Here is a 22,941-nt window from a genome sequence, read left to right as displayed (position 1 = left end):
GAAGGACTGTGCAGGCAAAAAGAGTTCTGTAAGTGGAGGAAAAAAAGTCCTTGCAGGTGACAGCTGAAGGTTCCTGGGGATAGAAGGCAGGGCTGGCCCCTGTGCTCTCCTCACCCCAGGGAAGCAGAGGCCAGGCTGGTGGCAGTATACAATTCCTCTTTATTTACAATACCCTATAAAAATGTAAATTTAGAAACTTTATTCTCATTAACCAGAACCAAAAATTGAGAGGAGGGAAGGGAAGAAACAAACAAAACAAAAAAAAGCACAAAGGAAAATAAAATAAAATAAATGAACTTTCCACTTGATCAGTCAGAGGGAGGGAGGGCAGAGGGCAAGCCGGGAGGGGAGGTCAGTTAATGGCAGGGAGAAGTTACTGGGTGTAAAATACCTACAATGTGCAAATCTCTTTTGTTTTCTCTTTTTTTAAAAGCAAGAAGTAAAATCAAACCCTCCCCCCCTCCTCCTCCCTCCTTAGTCCCCAGGAGCAGAACAGCAGAACCCACCTGGATTAAGGAGAAGAAAAAGGGGTGTGGGGAGAGCACAATTACAGCGCCCCCTCCCTTCCACTTCCTCTCCTCACCAGGAGCTGCTGGGCCTGACCCTGGAGTGAGGGAAGGAGCTGATTTTTGGGGAAGACCAAGGCAAGTGTGCAAAAAAAGTGTGCACCAGCGTTCACGCAGCCGGGGTGGAGGCATGGGCATGACAGGAACCAAGCCTCAGTGCTCAGCAGGGGGTGGTAGGGGTACCCTGCTGCCCCACAAACAAAGCCAGGGGGAGCTTCTCCCAGCCCCACCCCCCTCTTTGCCCGTAGTGTGCGTGTGTGGGGAGGAGCAGCCTTCTTTTGGGTGGGAAAGAGAGGAAAGAAGGGAAGGGGGGGGGCAGAGCAGGGAGAGGCAGCATGTTGTTGGGGGGAGCAGCCAAAACACACACACACACACTCCCCTCCCCCAGCCCACCCTGAGATAGGATTTTGGGGTAGGGGGCACCGAGCTGGGTGTCAGGGTGAGGTGGGGGGGTGGGGAATCCGCCTGCCCTCCATCCGTCCCATCCATCCTCTGGATCACTCCGTGCCGAGGAGATCTACCGGATCCCGTGCACTAAGCTGGTACCAGGGAACAACCAAACGGTGGGGAGCAGTCAGAGGAGCTGTGGGGTTCATCTTCTGCCCCACAGTTGCCCCCCACCAACACTACTGGCTTCCCCACCAACCCCCTTTTTTCCTGTCCCCTGAGGAAGAAGGTGGCTGCCACTCACTGCAATTTTGTCTCCAGCAGGTTCAGCTTCTGCTGGTCAACGTAGCGAGAGAAGAGGGAGATCAGGTTGGAAGGGGTGGACACAGGCTTGGCCAGGGCAGCCTGAGGGATCCGCAGCAGCTCCCGGGTTGCCATCAGCATCAGCTCAGTCCTGCCAGAGAGGAGGAAGAAGGGAGGAGTGAGAGGTGGTGAGGCTTTTGGTGCTCACCACGTTCCTTCAGGGTGCTCTGGGGTATGGACATCTCACTGGAACCAAGGACTGTGCTCAAGTGGCCAAGAAGGCCACCAGCAGCCTGGCCTGGATTAGCAAGAGCGTAGCCAGCAGCAGCAGGGCAGGGATTGTCCCTCCTGGACTGGGCACTTCTGAGGCCACACATGGAATCCTGGCTTCAGTTTTGGGCCCCTCAGTCCAAGAGGGACATTCAAGGGTTGAAGCAGGTCCAGAGAAGGGCAACAAAGCTGGGGAAGGGTCTCATGAGGAGCAGCTGAGGGACCTGGAGTTGTTTAGCCTGGAGAAAAAGAGGCTGAGGGGAAACCTTCTGGCTCTCTGCAACTCCCTGCAAGAAGGCTGGAGCCATGTGGGGGTTGGGCTCTGCTGCCAAGGAACAAGTGACAGGAGACAGCCTGAAATGGTGCCCCAGGAGAGGTTTAGGTTGGACACGTGGAACAATGTGTTGGCCTTGAGGGTTGTCAAGGGCAGTGGTGGAGTGCCCATCCCTGGAGGGGTTTCTGAGCTGTGGTGCTGAGGGCCATGGTCTGGTCTTGCCCTGGCAGTGCAGGGGGGCAAGGGCTGGACTCCATCATCTGGAAAAGTCTCTTCCAACCCAAATCATTCTGTGATTCATGATTCTTCTCTTCACCACTGTGGCCATTTCCAGTGCTGCTACTGACCTCACAATTCAATCACCTTTCAAGCTCTTCAGAGCCTATACAACAGAGTGTCCAGCCCCATCACCACCTTCTCCCCACCCAAGGACAACCTACTCACCACTGGTTGTCCTGCATCAGCTCTGTGTTCGCATCTGAGCTCTGCAGCTCCTCCCCACGGCTCAGGACCAAGTACAGCAGGGACAGACCGAACTGTGGGGACAGAAGGAGGGACATCAGGAAAACAGGAAGAGGAGGAAAAGAAAGGGAAGAGGGGGGAGAAAGGGGGCTGAGGAAGATGAGGGAAGAGAGCACCTTGTTTTGGAGCACAGCAGTGAGGTGCAGGTTGGTGGGCGCCGACGCGGTCGCGCTCTGAGGTAGGTTCGTTAGCTGCTGCACAAGGCTGGTGACAGTTCCCAAGGGGAGGTGGTAGAGAACGTGTGAAAATGGCCTCAGCAGGCAGGGCAGCACCTAGGGAGCCAGCAGAGGGACAGTGACAGCAGGGACATGGTGACATGCAGGGCTCTGAGTTTCCCTGGGGCTGGCTGAAGAAGATTTTGGCCTCTGCTGGAGGCAGAGGAAGCTTCCAGTTGGCACCTGAGGAGTCTGAAATGCAGCCCTTTGGAGGAGCACTCAGACAAGAGCTGGGCTGGTGAAGCAAAGGCCACATTTACCAGGAATCCTCCCAGTTTCCTTCCTGAAGCTGGGATGTGCTGAGACCAACCAGCAGGCACTCAAGATGAGCTCTGCCAGGAGCTCAGGCTTCCTGCAACCTCCCAGAAGAAACCACCATGCCATTTGCATGGAGAAGAGTCACCTCTAAACCCCATCCCAGAACGAGGGGCAATCCTTTTCCCAGTTCCTGGAATCTCACCTCATCCTGAGCATCCTTCTTGATGAGGAAGGGCAAGTTCCTGGCTGTTGCCATGAGGACATCAGCTGCTTGTTCAGGTGACAAGAAGGGGAGGATCCGGGCCACCAGGCGCTTCCCTTTGCGGATGCACATGATCTGCATGAAGTGGTCATCACTTGGCCTGCAGAGGAGGGGAGAGAAATGGGAGCTGTGGGTAATCCCCTGTCCCCCAAAAGAACGTCCCTGAGGAGGGAAAAGCAACACAGGAAGGACACCCCCAACTCTAGTCTCTGGCATGGGCAAGAGGACAAAGTCTGGTTCCTCACAGAGCAGCAAAGGAGGAGCCACTAAGTTCCTGTGTCCTTCTTTTGGCCATTTGCAGGCCAGGTCAAGAGGTTCCAGGGCAGGTGAGAAGTGATGCAGTTAAAAAGAGGCACTCAGAGATGCATGGGTGGAGAGTTCAGGGCAGAGGCACCCAAGAAGCACATGGACAGCAACCCTAGCTGCAGGGATGGAAGTTCTGGGCCCATAACCCAATCAACAGTCACAGTGGGGAAATGGCCAGAAAGAGGTCAAAACGAAGATTACTTCAGCCCTCAGTTCCCAAACGCATCCCTGGAACCCTCAAGCCTGCCTTTTCCTTGGGAAACAGGTCCTTGGGAAGCTATTCTCAAGGAGCTCCAAGTGCTGAGGGCCTGTCTGAGTCACTCACCTGTCCTGCCCAGGTGCCTTCCCCCTCAGGTTGTCATACATGTCACAGATCTTCTGCTTCCTCTCACCCATCAGGGCCGGCCGCTCGCCTTCCAGGCTCAGGAGGTAGCGTCTCTCGTAGTCCTCCACATCCAGGAGGAGGCTGTAGGTCTGCAGGAGAAGCTTTGATCACAGCAGGGCACAGGGATCTTGCCATGGGATCCACCAGCCTGGCTCTGTGGAGATCCAGCTCCAGCCAGGGCTCTCCTGTGTACTTTGCTGTGAAAGGAGCCACACATCCTGGCCCAGACCACTTCAGAGCTTCCTTTGGGTTCGAGACTGAGGCGAGATTGCAGCCTGCAAGCATCCATCCCCTCATGTGCTGGCTGCAGAGATCCAAGCTCTCAGCTCTGAGTCAAGAATGGGCCCTGCAAAGCCTGTCCAGGCTGCTCTTGGGGAAGGGTGAAAGCATGTCTGGTCCTCAGCACAAGCTCCTCTTCTTCAGGGCTCCTCATCTCCTGCAAAGCAGGATCTCAGCCACTGCTGAGTGGTGGCTTGTCCCCAGCTTTATGTCCAAAGCTCAGGGCTGTGCTGTGGTCTCCCTGGCCCTTTTGTCAACCCTTTATACCTCACCACAAACCTCTTGAGGGTCACGGTGAGCCTCCTCAAACTCACCTTCTCGATCGTGACAAGGGTCTGGCGCCTCTTGTCTCGAACCTGCTTCTCCTTCGTCTCCTGCCAGGGGAGGACAAGGAGTCAGGGGACGACAGCAGGTGGCTTCTACACCGACTTGAGCACCAGCTGCCGTGCTGGGAGAGGGTGGAGGGGCAAAACTCACATCGTCCTCGCTGCGAGAGGTCACCACCGCGTCGATCATCTTGCGAGGGTTGTTGACGCTGGAGACTGTGAGCTTCCCCAGCGAGCCCTCGAACTGCACTGCAGGAAGGAGGGAGAAGGGAAGCAAAGGGAGTCAAACCCCACCTCGTCCTGCTTCATTTGCAGCCCAAAAGCAGTCCCCCTTCACCCACAGGTCGAGTGGGGAGTTTTTACCTGGCTTGTAGGTGTGCTCCAGCTTTGCCACCTGAGGTGTGATGAGTTTAGTGCGTTCCTTCTTGGGACCATCCCCGTGGACTTCCTCTGCTGCTGCCAACTTCTCCAGCTTCTGGAAGTAATTCTGAGGTGGGGAAAGGGGAGAGGTTGAGACCCCTCAAAATCACTTGGAAAGGATTGATGCAACACATCCCTCTCTCCCCAGCCTCTGCTCCAGTTCTTACCCAACCCTTAGTGCTCTTCCAGACATCACCACCAGCGTCCGAAGCCCAGGACTACTGTGCCCTCTTCTCCACCTCTCGAGACTGCAGAGGTCAAGGTTCCTCCCCAGGCCTCTCTTTCTCAACACAAACAATGCCAAACCTACTCTCCCCAGCTCCCAGTCCTTCCCAGCACACTCAGCTGGCCCATCTTCCTCTGTCAGCACCACGCCTGGGGCCTCCCGCCCCGGCCAACGTTTGGCTCTTTCGTGACAGCAGAGCAATGCTGACTCACATCCCGGCTGAGACCACACCAGTTCCTCCTCTTTACTGGGAGACCAACTCGCCCACAGCTCCCAAACCCACCCATGCCTCCTGCCAGCCCCAGAGCAGAGGAACTACAGCTGAGCTCCCACCAAAGCTCAGACAGCTCCGCAGAGAGCTCTTATCCCTCTTAGCCCACCACAGAGGGGACAGGACCGCTCTAGCTCGTGTCACCTGCTGGTGACCGTTCTCCCTGCCCTGCCCCATGCTTGTGGCTGCACCAACCACACTCCAGGACCAGAAACCCACCCTACAAATCCCCTTCAATCTCTCAAATCCATCCTACACAGCTTGAAGACCTCCACAGACTCCCTTCACATGAAGTTGCCCTGTACCACCTCAAACCCAGCTTATTATCCTGACCCTCCAAATCCATGCTACCAGCATCCCCTCACTCCTGAATACCTCATCTGAGATCAAGAATGCAGATCTCCCCTTCCTCATCCTACCCATCCTTCTGCTTCCTCCACCACATCAGCACCAGAAAGACACCACTTCCCCATGGGAACGTTAAGGAGCTTCCCAACCACCAACCAAGGGGACTGGAGATGGAACAGGAGCAACCTGGCTGCTTCCCCATCTCTGGTACCTGGTAGTAATAGTCATCTAGGTAGGGATCAGTGCTCTGGAGCTGCATCATCTGGATCTTGGACACCCAATCCTTCTCCCTTTGCAGCATGAGGTTGGCGTAGGGATCTTTACGCTCCTGCTGGTTGCTCCGGTGGCCCACTCGGTCCCCAACAGAGCCGTTGAGGCTCCGGTGCTGGCTGGCAGGAGGTAAGAAGGGACCCTGTGAGCACACAGGAGCTACAGGAAGGGACAGAGAGCAGTGCACAAGCTAATCCCCAGCAGCAAGAACCACCTCCTCCTCAGCAGAGAGTCGATGCAAAGCCACCCCCCCACCACAGCAGGCAGCTCCTCCACCCTGGGCCAGGGCACTCACTTTCGGCTCTGCTGCTGCCGCTGGTGCAGGAGCCGGCGGTGCTGGGGGTGCAGGTGGGTGGTATCAGGCCGGAACATCTGGGGTTGGGGCCTGGAGAAGAGTTGGGAATTCTCAGGAGGTGGCTCCAGAGCACGGGACAGTGGCCAAAGAGAAGGACTGCACCTACCTGAGGCTCTGCAGGTGGGAGGCTGGGCCCGGTGGGTGCTGCGGCTGTGAGGGAGCTGGGGGAGCCCCAAAAAAGGCACGAAACCCGCTGGCAGGAGACATCATCTGCCCAACCCTGCCCTGCAGCAGCTTGGGATTGACGGAGGGAAGGGGGCTCCCAACCAGCCCAGAGACACGAGCAAACTGGCTGGGGGACATGCGGCCGGCCTGGCAAGGTAGAGAGGACAGCTGGAGTCAGGCATGTGGGGACAGGAGGATGGCTCCAGGCAGGGCGGCTGGGTTTGGGCTAAGCTGAAAGAGGCCCAGAGGCAGCTCCTGCAGCCACACAAACAGTAGCATAGAATCCCAGACTGGTTTGGGTGGGAAGGGACCTTTCAAGGTCATCTAGTCCAACCCTCCTGCAGTCAGCAGGGATATCTGCTTCTGGAGCAAGGCCCCAAACAATCTGACCTGCAGTGGTGCCAGGGACAGGGCAGCTCCCACCTCTCTGGGAAAGCTGGGCCAGGCTCTCACCACCCTCAGTGTCATAAAGCACTCCCTTCTCTCCAGACTGAATCTCTTATAGCTTCAAACCATGTCCCCTGCTCAAATGTCTCGCCTCCCCTTTAAGAAAAGGCCACCAGAAGATCCTGGCTGTGGTGGTGGGGAGGTCAAGAAAGCTCCAGAAGGGGATGGAAAAGTCTTTACCTGGGCTCCTCCGAGCAGCTGTGCTCTCTGCAGGTGGGTGAGGACGGGAGAGACACTGTGAGGGAAGGGATGGCCCAAAAGGGAGGAATTCTGGGGGGAAAAAAAGAGGGAAAGAAGTGTTGGGAAGGGTGGAGGAACTCCCAGTGATGAGGGACACAAAGGCAGCACCCAAACAGAGGGGTGGCAGAGGAGGAAGAGGTGGTACCGGGACGTTGCAGAGCTGGTTGGGAGACATCCTCTCGCCATAGGGAGCAGGGTAGCGCTGCGGCATCGTAGCTCGGATGTGGACAGGCTTTGGACACAGGATCTAAGAGAAAGGACAAAGCTCAGTCAGCCTGGGATCTCCTCAGAGATCATCCTGCACCCTCTCAGCCACGAGAAGGTACCTGCTGGTTGAAGTTGGGCGCTGCAGCCTGCTTGGGAGGGGTGCCAATGGGAACAGCCCGGACTGGGGGGCTCCCGATGACAGGGGACGACGAGCGGCGGGGCAGTGCCCGCTCCGAGGGGTCCCGCTCCTCCTCTCGAGTTTGAGGGGGTCTCTGAGGCAGGGCATAGTCCAGCACAGACACAGAGGGCATCTCCTGCCAGCAGAACAGGAGAAGAACATAAAATCATGGCCTGCTTTGGGTTGAAAAGACCTTTGAAGGTCATCTAGTCCGACCCCCCTGCAGTCAGCAGGGACATCCCCAACGGGAGCAGGTTGCTCAGAGCCCCAAACAACCTGACCTGTAGTGGTTCCAGAGATGGGGCAGCTCCCACTTCTCTGGGCAACCTGGGACAGGCTCTCACCACCCATAGGCTCAACATTTTCTCCCTTCTCTCCACTCTGAATCTCCCTTTTTTAGTTCCAAACCATTCCCCCCTTGTCCTGTCCCAAGAGGTCCTGCTCAGAAGTCTGTCCCCAGCTTTCTTCCTGGCCCCTTTAAGCACTGAAAGGCCATCAGGTCTCCCTGGAGCCTCCTCTTTTCCAGGCTGAACAACCCCAACTCTCCCAGCCTGGCCTCACAGCAGAGGGCTTCCAGCCCTCACATCCTCCAGAAGTCACTGTGACAGGGAAGGCCTCAGCACACAACAGCCACATCCTTCTTTCCCCCCCTCAACTCATTCCACTTCCCAGGACCCTCAACCCCAGGAACTCCTGAGAACCCTCTGGGCCTGACTCCACACAATCCATGTGGGTCCCAAGACCCTCTTTCTGGCACAAGGTTGTGTCACAACCACCATGGAAGATCCACACTCAGCTTTCAGCCCTGCAGAGTCACCCAACACACTCTGCCTGCAATTAAAAACCTGACTCAACTGAATCACAATGAATGAAATTCCTCTGCCTTGAGGCACCAATATTCCTGATGGGGATGCCACCAGGATATCAGTGGGACCCAGGGACCACCAATAACCCCACAACTTGGCTCTCCAGCTCTGCAGGGGGGTGATGCCTAAGAGGGTCTAGAGCTCAACTAAGGCCACACAGACTCAGCCAGAGGCAAAAGTGACCTGGGTGTGGCACCTCCAGCACTGCCTAGCCTGTAGCAATACAGCACATCAACTGCTGAGGTCTGGGGGGAGGCATCAGTGAAGCCACCACGGCCATCATCACCCCCACCCCAGCACCATCCCCTCAACCATACCTGAGTGAGAAGAGGCCCCCGGATCCGCCGCAGGACTGCCGAGCTGTCCCAGATGCTAGAATTCAACCCTCCAGGCTGCTGGAACCCAGAGACAGAATGAACACAGTGCTGCTGAGACCCCCACTTCGAATGTCCCACCTTCTCCAGCCCCATTCCTACCTGTGTGGGGACCTTGGTCTGCACAGCCTGCATGATGGCAGGGTCCTCCAGCTCGCTGTCGATGACCAGCCTGGTTAGGCGTTCAGCCAAGGTGTCCTCAGGCTCACCCAGCAAGTCTGAATCCTCCCCACTGGGTCCATCCTGCTCCCTGTTGGCCACTGGTTTGTCTTCCAGCTCTGCCAGTCGCTCGTGTGCCTCCTGCCAGTCATCGTCTGCGAAGGACCCACAGTGAGGGCATCAACGGGGTGCTGAGGCACAGCCCCAGGGAGGTGAGGGGTGGTTTTCTAGGGCAGCCTCACAGCACTCACCGACAGCCCCAGCTCCAAATGTGTCATCGTTGAATTGGTCAATATCTTCATCTTCCTCCCCCAGGCCCTGGAAGGCATCTTCATCCTCATCCAGAGGGCAGTCCTCCAGGGACTGGGGAAGAGAGAGGATGGGTGCGGTCAGCACTGGCTTCTCACCCCTAGATGCACCCCACAGTCCCTGCTCCCTCCACGAGGGCCCCTCTACCTGCCCTCCAGTCTGCTACACCTCCCAGCCGACTCATTTCCCAGCCCATTAAACTCCTGAAGTGCCCCCCCCGCGCCGTGCTGCCCAGTCTGTTACACCTTCCCAGTGACCCCCCACCTCCAGCCGGTTAGCCCCCCCCACTGACCCCCACCTCTGCACTATACAGCCTGTTACAGCTCCCCGGAGACCCTCAGGCTCCTGACTCCCCCTCGTTACACAGTCCCAGTGCCCCCCCCGACAACTCCTCTCAGCCTCTTACATCTCCCCAGTGACCCCCTCCCAGCCCCTTACACCTTCTCGGTGACCTCCCCGCTCCAATCCTCACCCCGTTGTACCTCCTCGGTGACCCCCTTCCAGCCCGTTAGGGGTCTCCAGTCCTCTCCGAAACCCGTTATACCGCCCCGGTGACACCCTCTACACGCCGTCTTGGTCCGTTATATCCCGCGGGTGACCCTCCCTGTCCCGTTATACTCTCCGCTGATCCCCCTCAACCCCACCCTCCGGTACGGGCAGTATGATAAGCTCCCCAGCTCCATACTCCACCCCTTTCCCGGTTCCTTCACAGGCCTCGGGGCAACCGGTCCAGGCGGGGGAGGGGGGAAACCAGGCCGGGGTGGGGAGTGGGTGCGCCGGGCCGGTTTCCGTCCCGGCGCGCCCCACCCCGGCCAGTGTCCCTCCTTCCCCGTTAGACCCTCCCCCATCTCCTCTCCACCCTTCCCACTTACCTGGTACCGGAACATGGCGGCGGCGGCGGCGGCGCCCACCGCCCGTAGGCCCCGCGCCGCCCGCTCCGGCCCCGGGCCCAACCGCGCATGCGGAACCGCGGGCGCACGCACATGACGTCATCACGCACGCCCCTTCCGCGAGCGGCGCAAGCGCCAACTGAAGGGGGCGTGGATTCGGCGGGGGGCGTGGTTTTGTGGGAAGCCACGCCCCCAGGGTTCGCGTAGAGGCTCCGCCCCAGGATGCGCTTAAAGGGCCAGCGACACTTTTTCGCCCGTTCCCCGCGGACGTGTTCCCCAGCCGCGTCCCCATCTCCGTCCGTGTCCTCCTCAGCCATGTCCCCCAACTGTAGCCCGTGCCCCCGCCTTGTGTCCGCTCTGCATAAACATGTCCCCAGTGTTGTTCCCTATGCCCAGTTTCCACCCACAGCCATGGCCATGTCCCCCCGGCTGTGACCCGTGGGGCCAGCTGTGTCCCCTGTGACTCCTATCCCCAGCCATGTGCCTTGAATGTGTCCCTCTAGCCGTCTTCCTTGTCGCCAGCCGCGTTCCGTCTCCCAGTCTGCGTCCCCCAGCTGTGTGCCCTGTCCTCACCTGTGCCCCCCCTTCTACGTCCCCTACCCCTAGCTGCAACTACCCTTCCACATCCCCTACCCCCAGCTGTGTCTCCTGTCTCCAGCTGTGTCCTCCCTTGCATGTTTCCTCTTTCCAGCTGTATTCCAGAAGCTGTGTCCCCTCTGTGTCCCCTCTCCTCATATGTCTTCCCCCTTCCGTGTCCCCTACCCCAGCTATGTCCCTCAGCTGTAACCCCCCTTCCATGTCCCCTACCCCAGCCGTGTCCCCTAGCTGTAGCCCCTCCCCCGTGCCCCCTCTCCCCAGCCATGTCCCCATCCGTGTCCCTGTTGCAACCACTCGTGACAGAGAAGGACACGTCGTCGTCACCGCGTGTCCCGCGTGGGCACCAGCTTCCTCATCGAGCCTCCAAGCCGGGGCCACGCCACATCCACTCCCCAACCTCACTATCCCCTCACGGGGGGTGGCCGGAGTCACCCACACCGGGTCTCTTTCAACCAAACTGGTGTCCCCAGGGTGTCCCCAGGTGAAGGGTGGCTCCACCTCGTCCCTCCCCTCGGCGCCTTCCTGCCTTCCTTGTGCCTGTCACTGGGGATTAGCGGAGGGACAACAGCCTTGGGCTCGGGGACAGGGGGGACGGGGCCACCCGCCGCCTCGCCTGGATGTAGGAAGCCCGGGCTTGGCCAGAGAGGACCAGGCGCTGAGGTGGGCAAGGACGGGGGGACCTCCCCCCAGCCCCTGGGGGCACCATGAAGGACCGGCTGGAGCAGCTCAAAGCGGTGAGAGATAACCTCCCCACCCCACCCCCCCGCCTCCAGCCCCAACCCGTGGGGACAACTCCTGGAGTGGGGGGGGGTCACCCAAGGGGAACTGAGAGCCTGGGTCTGGGGAAGCAGGGTGACAGGGTCCTTAAGACCCCACTTCATAGGGGATGGAGGACCCTGAGACCCCATCCCATGGCTGATGGGGGGGGCACATGGGGATGGATGGCTTCAAGAGCCAGGTCTGTGGTGGGTGGGGACATCATGGGGATGGATGTCACCAAGTCCCCCCATCCATGGTGGATTTATGGAGATGAGGGGTCCTGAGACACCACCTCATGGTGGATGGGGATGGGGTCACGGGGACAGGCGACCCCAAAATTCAAGTTCATGGTGGGTGGGGGGCATTATGGGGATGGATGTCACTGGGATGCCAGTGGTGAGTGGGTCATAGGCTGAGAGTCCCTGAGACTTCACCCCGTGGTTAATGTGGGAATCATGGGGGTGGGGGACCCTAAGACTCCCACTCTGTGATTGGGGTTATGGGGGTGGGTAGCCCCAAGCCCCAGGTCTACAGTGGATGGGGACATCATGGGGATGTGCATCACTGACACCCCAACCCAGGGGACACAATGGGGGTAGGGCCAAGGTCTGTGAGCCAGCACCCCCCCAGCACTGGGGGTGTCAGGGGAAGGGGACTGTGAGGGGTGTCAAACTCTGGGGGCTTGGGGGTGGGTATTTTGGAGTGACAAGAGGATCACCTCAAAGAGGGTGCTGTGGGGTGCAGTGGGGACACACCAGCCTCCACTCACACTGTGGGACAGGGAGAAGTGTCCCTCCCCTTGATGGGAGGGGGGTCCTGGACCTGTTATGGAGTGCCCATGGTGGCCAGCACCCCATCCTGCACCCCACTTCTTGCTGCCACCACCTCCGCTTCCTCCTCCCATGCTCACCCTGCCGTGGGGCCCCACTGTCCCCTGCTTCCCGGGGACATCCCTGCCTCACTGCCAGCTTCCTTTTGGACATTTGGGGGTGGTGGTGTCCCAGCTGGCCCCCAAGCCGTGCCAGGGCCCCAGCGTGGGGCAGGCAGCCGCGGCAGGGAGGCTTGGCAGGGATTTAGTGAGGATTACGAAGTCATCAGATAAAAGCCCCGGGGGGAGCAAAGGGATTAATTTTATTTTTACTCTGGAAGGAGGAGGCCAAAGGCAAAGGGAGGGGGGGGGGGGGATGTCGAGGGTCCTCTGCTGGGGTCTGTCCCCATCTCATCCCCACTTGCCACCTCGGGCAGGCATTGGGAACCCCACTGTGGTGCTGGGGTCTGTCCCCACCTCACCCCTCCTTGCCAACCCTCCTTGCCACCCTGGGCAGGCATTGGGAACCCTACTGTGGAGCTGGGGTCTGTCCCCACCTCACCCCTCCTTGCCAACCCTCCTTGCCACCCTGGGCAGGCATTGGGAACCTCACTGTGGTGCTGGGGTCTGTCCCCACTTCACCCCTCCTTGCCAACCCTCCTTGCCACCCTGGGCAGGCATTGGGAACCCCACTGTGGTGCTGAATGGAGTGAGGGGAGGTGGAGGAGTTGGCTTTTTGGCACCCCAAGGTGGGATGGAGGTGGGTGGTGCTTGCAGGGGGGAGGGCAGGTGTGATGTCACCGTGATGGATGACAGCCACCCTTGGGCCCCCAGCTGAGCCCCGGTGCTGCTTGGAGCTGCCACGGGACAAAGGTTGGGGCCATAAAACCCTGTCCCATCCCTGTCCCCATCCCCTCCCTCCAGCCAAGCCCAGCAATCCCTTAATTCCCCAGCCAGATGTGACATGAGCTTGGCCACCACCCTCACCCCCCCCGACTCTGCTGCAGATGTCTGTTCGTCCCCCACGTGGGCCACCATGTCCCCATGGCTTGCTTGTGCCTCGTCCCCCCTGACCCCGCAGAGCTGGGCCAGCTGGTAGCCCCAGAGGGGGGCTCTGACTCGGTGGGGAGGGGGCTCTGTGGCTGTCAGCCTAGGCGCAGGCAGGGGTGGGGGTGTCACCTCCAAACACTCCCACAGAAACAGGATGCAGACGATGACACCGAGGAGCTGGAGATCGCTGTGGACAACACAGCGTTCATGGATGAGTTCTTCTCAGAGGTGAGGTGGGGGCAGATGTGGGACTGCCCTGAACCCTCCTCCCCTGCCCCCCACACCTCGTCCTGCCCCTGCCCCCCCCACCTGTGCTCCCCAACGCCCTCCTTGGCGTGTGCAGATCGAGGAGACCCGGCAGAACATCGACAAGATCTCGGAGAACGTGGAGGAGGCCAAGAAGCTCTACAGTGTCATCCTCTCGGCTCCCATCCCCGAGCAGAGTGCGTGTGGGGGCAGTGCTGTCCCCTCCCTCACCCCCCACCCCCCCCCACAGAGGTCACCTATCTCCAGGGGACATTCCCCTGGTGGCTTCCCCATCTCCTGTGCTGTCACCTCGCAGAGACCAAAGATGACCTGGAGCAGCTGACGACAGACATCAAGAAAATGGCCAACAGCGTCCGCAACAAGCTGAAGAGTGAGTGGCTGTGTGTCCCCTGCACTGTCACCCGGCCCCCCACGTCCCCCTCGTCCTCACGGGGAGGGCAGGCTGTGCTGGGGACACGGAGGAAGGTCCCTGATGGACTGGGGTTTGGATCTCACCAGGCATGGAGAGAAACATTGAGCAGGATGAGGACAGGTCCTCTGCCGACCTCCGGATACGCAAGTCCCAGGTGAGCTGTGGCCCCCAGGATGTCCCCAGCCAGCATCCCCAGGCTCCACCCTGCCCCCACCCCATCCTCCACAGGCTGGTGATGGGGCATGTCCTGGATGTCTCTAGGTATCCCAGCTCCATCCCTAGCAGCACCCTCATGTCCCAGACACACCACGCCTGGGTGCTCCCTGGCTTCATGTCCCTCTGCTCTGTCCCCAACACTCTGGCCTGTTCCCCACAGAACATGCCATCATCTGACCCCCAGCTCCAGCACCTCATCCTGTCCTACCTCCTGGCCCAGAGTGTCACCAGTCTTGTCCCCAGCACCCCATCTTGTCTCTTGGGCAGGAATGTGCCATGTCTGGGGTGTCCTCAGTGTCACATCCCCTGTCCTAGCTCCTGTCCTCTGGCACATGTCATGCCTGGGGTGTCCCACATCCCCATCCCCATCCCCAGCACTGGGTCTGGTGCCCCAGGGCTGGGCCATGCCTGGGGTGCCCCACATCCCCATCCCCATCCCCAGCACTGGGTCTGATGCCCCAGGGCTGGGCCATGCCTGGGGTGCCCCACATCCCCATCCCCATCCCCAGCACTGGGTCTGATGCCCCAGGGCTGGGCCATGCCTGGGGTGCCCCACATCCCCATCCCCATCCCCAGCACTGGGTCTGGTGCCCCAGGGCTGGGTCATGCCACGCCTGGGCTGTCCCCTGTCCTCACCGCCATGCCTGGGTCCTGCTCCCTGTTCGCTGGGAAGGTGCCAGGCCCGTGGCGTGTCCCCAGCCGCGTGTCCTTGTCCCCAGCACTCGGTCCTGTCCCGCAAGTTCGTGGATGTGATGACCAAGTACAACGAGGCGCAGGTGGACTTCCGCGAGCGCAGCAAGGGGCGGATCCAGCGGCAGCTCGAGATCAGTGCGTGCCCCGCCCCCCGCACGGGCCCCGCCCCCCGCACGGGCCCCGCCCCTCGCACAACTGGGCGGGGCCTGCATATATCAACCACACCCTATGGGCCAGGCAGCAGAAACCCCGCCCCTTTGGGCAAAGTAGGTGGGGCTAAAGGCATGGCCACACCCCCCCTCGCGTGAAGTGGGTGGGGTTAGGGAGTAAAGCCTCCCTTCCTCCGTGAAGTAGGCGGGGCCAGATTGCACAAACCCCGCCCACTCGGTCAAATGGCCCCGCCTCTTTGGTTCAGTGAGTGGGGCTGGATCACATAGACCCCACCCCCTCCGCTGGAGTAGGTGGGACCGGGCCCCACCCTTGGCCCCACCCAATCCCACCCTTGTCCTACTCCTATCCCATTCTGTGCTACCCCTGTGCTCACACTGTCCTACCCTATCCCACACCTATCCCACCACTGTCCCCACCTGTGTCCTACCCTGTCCTCACACTGTCCTACCCTGTCCCACACCTATCCCACCACTGTCCCCACCTGTGTCCTACCCTGTCCTCACACTGTCCTACCCTGTCCCACACCTATCCCACCACTGTCCCCACCTGTGTCCTATCCTGTCCCACATCTATCCCACCACTGTCCCCACCTGTGTCCTATCCTGTCCTCACACTGTCCTACCCTGTCCCACATCTATCCCACCACTGTCCCCACCTGTGTCCTACCCTGTCCTCACACTGTCCTACCCTGTCCCACATCTATCCCACCACTGTCCCCACCTGTGTCCTATCCTGTCCTCACACTGTCCTACCCTGTCCCACATCTATCCCACCACTGTCCCCACCTGTGTCCTACCCTGTCCTCACACTGTCCTACCCTGTCCCACATCTATCCCACCACTGTCCCCACCTGTGTCCTACCCTGTCCCACCTCACTACCACTGTGTCCCTTCCTGTCCCCACCTCTATCTCCACCCCTATCCCTACCCCTGTCCCACTCCTGCCCCCACCCCTATCCCTACCCCTGTCCCACTCCTGACCCCCTGCTATCCCACTGCTATCCCACCCTTGTCTCACCCTCACCCCACCTGCCCGCAGCCGGCAAGAACACGACAGACGAGGAGCTGGAAGAGATGCTGGAAAGCGGGAACCCCTCCATCTTCACCTCGGGGGTGAGCAGTGGTCTGGAGGGGACACCAGCAGAGACACGGGGAGCAGGACCTCCCCTGGATGAGGGCACCAACGCTGTGCTGCTGCCCGTTGCAGATCATGGACTCGCAGATCTCGAAGCAGGCGCTGAGCGAGATCGAGGGGCGGCACAAGGACATCGTGCGGCTGGAGAGCAGCATCAAGGAGCTCCATGACATGTTTGTGGACATTGCCATGCTGGTGGAGAACCAGGTATGGTGTGGGGACAGCAGGGACCTGGGGATGGGCTGAATGAGGACAACCAGGGAATTCCAAACAGTGACAGCAGAGATCTGTGAGTGGGGACAGGCAGGGACTTGGGCATGAAATGAGTGGGGGACCTGTGCGCAGGGACGAGAAGGAACCTGTGTGTGGAGACGGCAAGCAGGGACCTGGGGATGGCGACACGAAGGGATCTCTGCACAGTGACAGCAGGGGCCTGTGCGTGGGGACAAGTGGGGACCTGGATATGAGCTGGATGTGGACAGCCAGGAACCTCTGTATGGTGACAGCAGGGAGCTCTGCATGGTGACAGCAGGATCTTGTGCATGCGGACAGTAGGGAGCTCTGCATGGGGACAGCAGGAACCTGTGCTCAGACAGTAGGGAGCTCTGCATGGTGACAGCAGGAACCTGTGCATGGGGACAGAAGGAACCTGTGCTCAGTGACAGCAAGGAGCTCTGCATGGGGACAGCAGGAACTTGTGCATGGGGACAGTAGGGAGCTCTGCATGGGGACAGCAGGAACCTGTGCATGGGGACAGTAGGGAGCTCTGCATGGGGACAGCAGGAACCTGTGCATGGGGACAGTAGGGAGCTCTGCATGGGGACAGCAGGAACCTGTGCATGGGGACAGTAGGGAGCTCTGCATGGGGACAGTAGGGAGCTCTGCATGGGGACAGAAGGAACCTGTGCATGGGGACAGTAGGGAGCTCTGCATGGGGACAGAAGGAACCTGTGCTCAGACAGTAGGGAGCTCTGCATGGTGACAGCAGGAACCTGTGCATAGGGACAAAAGGGGACCTGTGCATGGGGACAGGAGGGACATGTGCGTGAGGACAGCAGAGATCTGTGCATGGGGACAAACAGGAACCTGTGCCCGAAGCTGCACAGGCACTGTCACCCAGGGCTGCCCAGAGCTCCATGGGGACACAGGGATGGACAGAGGTGTGTGTGTGTCCCCGGCATCGTGCTGGCCCTGACCACTTTCTCAGCCCCTTTTTGTCCCCCCCCATGCCATGCGAGGAGCCACTGTGCCCACTGGGGACGGGTGAGTACCTGCGCCGCGGGGCTGCGCCGCCTGCCGTGGGGCTGTGCCACCGCCACCCGTGGCACCAGACGGCGGTGTCCCCGCTGAGCGTGTCCCCTCTGCTGTCCCCCCCAGGGCGAGCTGCTGGATAACGTGGAGCAGCACGTCACGCAGGCGGCCGAGCACGTCGAGCAGGGCCACCAGCAGACCAAAAAGGCTCTCCAGTACCAGGGCCAGGCACGCAAGGTGGGTGGGGGGGCTGAGTGCCGCCACCCTTGGGTGCCCTCAGCGTGCGTCTGTCCCTCTTCTTTCTCTGCCTGTCCCCCCGCCGTCCCCACCCCACGCCCGCAGGGAACCATGATCGACCGCATCGAGAACAACATGGACCAGTCCGTCGGCTTTGTGGAGCGGGCAGTGGCTGACACCAAAAAGGCTGTGAAGTACCAAAGTGAGGCCAGGAGGGTGAGCTGGACCAACGGCTGCAGTGTCCCCACCGTGTCACCTCCACAACCCCAGCGTCCCTAAGGCATCCCCCTTGGCCCTCTCTGTCCCTCAGTGTGCTGCCACATCTCCCGGGGTCTTCCTCATAGCCTCCAGTAGACCTGATGCCCCTTTGTGTCCCCACCCACTTCTGTCCCCCAGCCACCCTGTGTCACTCACTGCCCTCTTTTGTCCCTCAGCAGCTCTCCATAACCTCCAGAGGTCCTGAAAAGTCCCTGTACCCCCAGCCTCTCCGTGTTCCCCAGCTGCCTCACATCCCCCAGCTGGCCCCCAGTGTCCCACTCTGTCCCCCAGCATCTCCTCATACCCTCCAGTGGCCTTAAAAACGTCCCCACCCACTTCTGTCCCCCAGACACCTCTTGTCCCTCCCTCTGTGTCCCCAGCCACTTCTTGTGTCCCTCAGCCACCACATGTCACTCAATGTCCTCTTCTGTCCCTCAGCATCTCCCATAACCTCCAGAGGCCCTGAAAACTCCTTGTGTCCCCCAGGCACTCATCTCTTCCAAACACTTCTGTACCCCAGCTACCCTTCACATCCCCCAGCTACTCCTCATGTCCCCCAACCACCTCCTCTGTCCCCCAGCTACCCTTCATATCCTCCAGCCCCTCTTTGTGTCTTCCTACCACTTCTTCTGTCCCCCAGCCACCTCTTGTGTCCCCAAGCCTACCCCCCTGCTGTCCCCCAGCATCTCCCTAAACCCTCCAGTGGCCCTGAGAACAATTTGTGCCCCCAGCCATTTCTGCCCCCCTGCCACCTCTTGTCTCTCAACCACATTCTGTCCCTCAGCCACCTGTTGTGTCCTATAGCCACTCCTTGCATCTTCAAGCCACCTGTTGTGTCCCACAGCCATCCCTTGTATCCTGTAGCTACCCTCTAGATGATACCAACAACTCCCATTGGCCACCACTCACCCCCAACCATCCCAGCCAGTGCCTGCTCCTCTCTTCTGACCTCCATGGAGGTTGGCATCTCTGTCCTTCTCTGCCCCCTCACCACCAACCCCAACCTTGAAACCCCCTCAGGAGTGATGAGCTGGTGAGGGAGGGCTCAGTCCTTCACGCCCTGTCCCTGGGTCTGCAGTGTCTCTGGCTTTTCTGGGCTCCTCTGTGCTCACTTCTGCTCTCCACATGTGTGTGTGTCCCCAAACCATGGGGCAGGTGTCACCAGCCCCATCTCCACTCTTGCCCCCTCCAGAAGATGCTGATTTTGGCAGCAGTTGTGGTGATCTTGCTGGGGACAGTTGCCCTCATCATCGGACTGTCCGTGGGGCTAAACAAGAAATAGCCCCAAAGATTGGGGGTCTGTGGTCTGTAAGTGTTTGGGGACCCTCAGCACAGGGATACAGAGGGCTTGGGGGCAGTAGGCTGGCACGATGAGGCTGCTCTGTGTCCCCATGCTGAGGTCTGGCTCTGTGGTGGTTTAGTTTCTGCTGCTGCTTTTGGGGCTGGGGGTCCTGGTGTGAGAGGCTTCATGGTGCTCAGGGTCTGTGGTGCTCAGCACTGGTGAGGCCACACATCAAATCCTGGGGTCAAGAAGGACATCGAGGGGCTGGAGAGGGGTCCAAAGAAAGGCAACCAAGCTGGGGAAGTGTCTGGAGAACAGGAATGGTGAGGAGCAGCTGAGAGACCTGGGGTGGCTGAGCCTGAAGGAAGCTGAGGGGAGAGCTTCTGGCTCCTTGCAAGCAAGTTGGAGCAAGTGGAGGTTGGGATCTTCTACCCCAGGAACAAGTGCCAGGACAAGAGGAAAGGGCCTCAGACTGCCCCACAGGAGGTCTAGGTTGGATATCAGCAGAAACTTCTTCACTGAAAGGGTTCTCAAAGACTGGCACAGGCTGCCCAGGGAGGTGGTTGAATCCCCATCCCTGGAGGTGTTTCAAAGAGGCAGAGGTGTGGTGCTGAGGGCCATGGCTTAGCACCAGCCTTGGTAGAGTGCTTGGACTGGTTCTACCTGTGGTGCTTGGGGGCCTGTGCGGCTCAGGGCTCTGGATTTCAGCTCCATGCTTGGCTCCACATTCCCCACATTGTTCCTTGCATTCCCAGTTCCCTCCTGCATTCCCTCAGCCCCTCCCCTGCCAAGCCTCTCCAGCTGACATCTCCCCTTTCCCTCCTCCAGACGTGTCCAACCATCCCAGTGCCAATACCTCCCAGGAGGACCCTTCCCAGCATCACAACCTGCTCCTCTCCCTGCTCTCCCTGCTCCTCCTGGACCTGCTGCCCTCATGTGCCAGCTCCCCCAGCTCACTGCCTCTCCCTCCACCTTGGGACCCTGACGTTGGAGCATCCCCCTCCACTGGACCATTCCCTGTGGATCCCACTGTCCTTGCCAGTGCCTTGTGTCCCCTGCAGGGAGGGGACAAGATTTGACTGCTCTGTGACTATCTTTGCTGAAAAACCAGCTTCTTGTCCCCCAACTCTTGCCAAGGGGACAAGAGGAGATGAGTGTCAGACTAATCTGCATGGACATCCTGGGAGGACAAGGAATGGGGATATGGCCAAGACAGGAAGTTTGGTGGTACCAGCAGCTGCCAGTAGGTCTGTCCATGCTTTGCTGTCCTCTGTGCTGAGCAGGCTGAGCTCCCAAGGACCTTATCTGCTCTTGGCTTTGATGGCTGGTACTGGCTTGTCCCCAGATGCTGACTGCCCCAGTGCCACAGGGAGCTGGGTTGTGAGGATGTGGTGATCAAAAAGGACACAGTGGTCATTGAAAAGCTCTGTTACAATAAAAGCCCCCACTGACACCTTCCCTGTGTGCTCAGTGTGACATTGGGCTGCTGAGGGGACAAGTGGCACCTCCAGAAACACAAGGCAGGAGATGAGCACAGCTCCAACCCAGCTTGTGATGGCCAACAATGGTGGCTTTGGCTCAGAACCCAGAGCCTGGGACTGGCCCCCAGTTTGGAGGTGCTGCAGTGACACCCTTTGAGATGTGACAGGGCAGCGTGGGGCTGGGCACACCCTAAGGGCCCACAGGCTCTGCCATGCTGAGCCAGACTTCCTTCCTCAGTGGTTCTAGGTAAGTCATAGCCTTGGGAACTGTCTCAGGTGAAGGACCAGCTCACACCTGCCTCCTCATCCTCTGCTCCTTGTTCCCAAACCCCTGTCCCTTGTCCCAGCTCCCCAGCCCCATGCCACCCACATGTCACAGCCCCCTCTCTCCCCGTGCAGAAGAAGATCATGATCATGCTGTGCTGCATCATCCTTGCCATCATCTTGGCTTCCAGCATCGGGAGCATCTTCGCCTGAGATCCTCCACCAGCTGCCCTCCAGGTGAGTGGGTGCGTGGTGGGGGGATGCCAGCTGGGGTCCCTGGCCACAGCCCATGCCTAAGGAACAGGTTTGGGCCTCGGTGGGGTTCAGCGGGATTCACCCCCTCCTTGGACTTCCCAGGGTGCGCTCAAGCAGCCCCATCAGGGAGTGATGTGGGCTATATTCTTCTTCCTCACTGTCACCTCCTCTTCCTCCCTGCTGCAGGTGGCCTTTCCCCCTCCTGCCCCCCACGTCCTGGATGATCCCACCTGCATCCAACCTGCGGCTCCAGCCATGGGAGAGACCCCGGGACCCTCCTGCCAAGCCCTCAGCCCTGCAGCCCCGAGGACATTCCAGAGGAGCAGAGGAGCCCACCTGCCCTGCCCCCCTTTCCTTCCCTCCCACCACTAGGTGAACATCCCAAAGTTCCCCCCCCCAGATATCTTTGCTCCCCATCCTCCACTTTGGCTGGTGGTGACAAATCAGCCCCTTCCTCGGTGGCAGAGCAGCCAGAGGAGCCATGTCCCTCCCCGGGGCAGCGTGCGGGTGATGGTGAGGGCTCTGCCTTGCTTGGGGTGGAAGTTGGAGCCTCTCTCCTCGCTCAGAGCTTCTCCACGGTGACTTCTCCATCTTGTTGGCTCTTGGGATGTGCAGCTGCCCACACCAGAGCCCTCCTCCTGAATAAAAACATCACCCACACCCTGCTCTGGGGGCACTGCCTTGGTTTTGGGGTCAGCTTCACAGCAGAAGCCAAGCCCTGCTGTGTCCATCACCTCTGGGATGTTGCTAGCCCACGGGATCACAGGATGTTAGGGGTTGGAAGGGACCAAAAGATGTCATAGAATCAGTCAGGGTTGGAAGGGACCACAAGGATCAGGCAGTTCCAACCCTCCTGCCATGCCCAGGGACACCCTACCCTAGACCAGGATGCCCACAGCCTCATCCAGCCTGGCCTTAAACACCTCCAGGGCTGGGGCCTCAACCACCTCCCTGGGCAACCCATCCCAGGCTCTCACCACTCTCAGGGTGAAGAACTTTCTCCTCACATGCAGTCTGAATCTAGCAGATCACCCAGTCCAACCCCCCTGCCAGAGCAGGATCACCTATACCAGATCACACAGGAACACATCCAGGCAGGTTTTGAATATCTCCAGAGAGGAAGACTCCACAACTCCCCTGGGCAGCCTGCTCCAGTGCTCTGTCACCCTCACAAGGAAAAAATTCTATGTCTTGGGTCATCTATCAGATCCTCAAGTCCAACTCCCCTGCCAGAGGAGGACCAGACAGTCCAGCTCAGATCACAGAGGAACACATCCAGACAGGCCTGGGGAGGCTCCAGAGAAGGAGACCCCACAACCTCTCTGGGCAGCCTGTGCCAGTGCTCTGGGACCCTTCCAGCCAAGAAGTTCCCCCTTGTGTTGAGCTGGAACCTCCTGTGCTGCAGCTTCCATCCTTTGCTCCTTCTCCTATTCCAGGGAGCAGTGAGCAGAGCCTGTCCACCCCTCCTGACCCCCAGCTCTCAGATATTGATAAACATTGATTAAATCCCCTCTCAGTCTTCTCTTCTGCAGACTAAACAGCCCCAGGTCCCTCAGCCTCTCCTCATCAAGAAGTGCTCCAGTCCCCTCATCAAGATGTGCTCCAGTCCCCTCATCATCCTCATAGCCCTCCCTGGGACTCTCCAGCAAATCTCTGTCCCTCTTACACTAGGGAGCCCAAAACTGAAGGCAATACTCAAGATAAGGCCTCACCAGGGCAGAGCAGAGG

The 22,941-nt window shown here is 59.6% G+C and overlaps 2 protein-coding genes across 5 annotated transcripts; one reads left to right on the top strand and one right to left on the bottom strand.

Annotated features, from left to right (window-relative positions):
• Window positions 1-139: 139 nt before the first annotated feature.
• Window positions 140-10,136, bottom strand: PATL1 (PAT1 homolog 1, processing body mRNA decay factor). Of its 2 annotated transcripts, none has more exons than XM_064163406.1 (19): window positions 10,061-10,136; window positions 9,131-9,242; window positions 8,823-9,034; window positions 8,664-8,741; window positions 7,422-7,616; window positions 7,241-7,342; window positions 7,036-7,125; window positions 6,350-6,555; window positions 6,184-6,273; window positions 5,830-6,007; window positions 4,717-4,840; window positions 4,505-4,602; window positions 4,342-4,401; window positions 3,689-3,837; window positions 2,998-3,157; window positions 2,439-2,594; window positions 2,245-2,336; window positions 1,258-1,407; window positions 140-1,105 (listed from the first exon to the last, which is right to left on the bottom strand). In XM_064163406.1, the coding sequence occupies exons 1-19, from the start codon at window positions 10,073-10,075 to the stop codon at window positions 1,084-1,086; spliced, it is 2,289 nt and encodes a 762-aa protein (XP_064019476.1). In that variant the 5' UTR covers window positions 10,076-10,136; the 3' UTR covers window positions 140-1,083. The 2 variants fall into 2 exon arrangements, with proteins under 2 accessions (XP_064019476.1, XP_064019477.1); XM_064163407.1 differs by having other exon boundaries at window positions 8,664-8,738.
• A 1,088-nt stretch (window positions 10,137-11,224) lies between these two features.
• Window positions 11,225-21,863, top strand: STX3 (syntaxin 3). Of its 3 annotated transcripts, none has more exons than XM_064163363.1 (11): window positions 11,225-11,409; window positions 13,440-13,520; window positions 13,636-13,735; window positions 13,855-13,929; window positions 14,058-14,125; window positions 14,907-15,015; window positions 16,090-16,163; window positions 16,258-16,392; window positions 17,779-17,889; window positions 21,094-21,195; window positions 21,400-21,863. In XM_064163363.1, the coding sequence occupies exons 1-10, from the start codon at window positions 11,380-11,382 to the stop codon at window positions 21,169-21,171; spliced, it is 861 nt and encodes a 286-aa protein (XP_064019433.1). In that variant the 5' UTR covers window positions 11,225-11,379; the 3' UTR covers window positions 21,172-21,195; window positions 21,400-21,863. The 3 variants fall into 3 exon arrangements, with proteins under 3 accessions (XP_064019433.1, XP_064019432.1, XP_064019434.1); XM_064163362.1 differs by lacking the exons at window positions 21,094-21,195; window positions 21,400-21,863 and adding exons at window positions 19,124-19,239; window positions 20,042-20,174; XM_064163364.1 differs by lacking the exons at window positions 17,779-17,889; window positions 21,094-21,195; window positions 21,400-21,863 and adding exons at window positions 17,563-17,673; window positions 19,124-19,239; window positions 20,042-20,174.
• The last annotated feature ends 1,078 nt before the right edge of the window (window positions 21,864-22,941 follow it).

Source organism: Pogoniulus pusillus, chromosome 24 (genome assembly GCF_015220805.1).
Source record: "Pogoniulus pusillus isolate bPogPus1 chromosome 24, bPogPus1.pri, whole genome shotgun sequence".
Taxonomy (NCBI): Eukaryota; Metazoa; Chordata; class Aves; order Piciformes; family Lybiidae; genus Pogoniulus; species Pogoniulus pusillus.
The sequence above is the reverse complement of the archived record's forward strand: the minus strand, read 5'-3'. Positions and strand labels throughout refer to the sequence as shown.

Excerpts from the sequence above, each read along its gene's own strand:
- PATL1 (XM_064163406.1), bottom strand. Across the intron at positions 4,402-4,504 it reads CCTCTCGCAGCGAGGACGAT|GAGACGAAGGAGAAGCAGGT; the intron begins GTGAGTTTTGCC and ends CTCCCCTGGCAG. Across the intron at positions 3,158-3,688 it reads AAGGCACCTGGGCAGGACAG|GCCAAGTGATGACCACTTCA; the intron begins GTGAGTGACTCA and ends CCTCCTCTGCAG.
- STX3 (XM_064163362.1), top strand. The coding sequence starts at position 11,380 with ATGAAGGACCGGCTGGAGCAGCTCAAAGCG. Across the intron at positions 11,410-13,439 it reads GGCTGGAGCAGCTCAAAGCG|AAACAGGATGCAGACGATGA; the intron begins GTGAGAGATAAC and ends ACACTCCCACAG. Across the intron at positions 16,164-16,257 it reads CCTCCATCTTCACCTCGGGG|ATCATGGACTCGCAGATCTC; the intron begins GTGAGCAGTGGT and ends TGCCCGTTGCAG.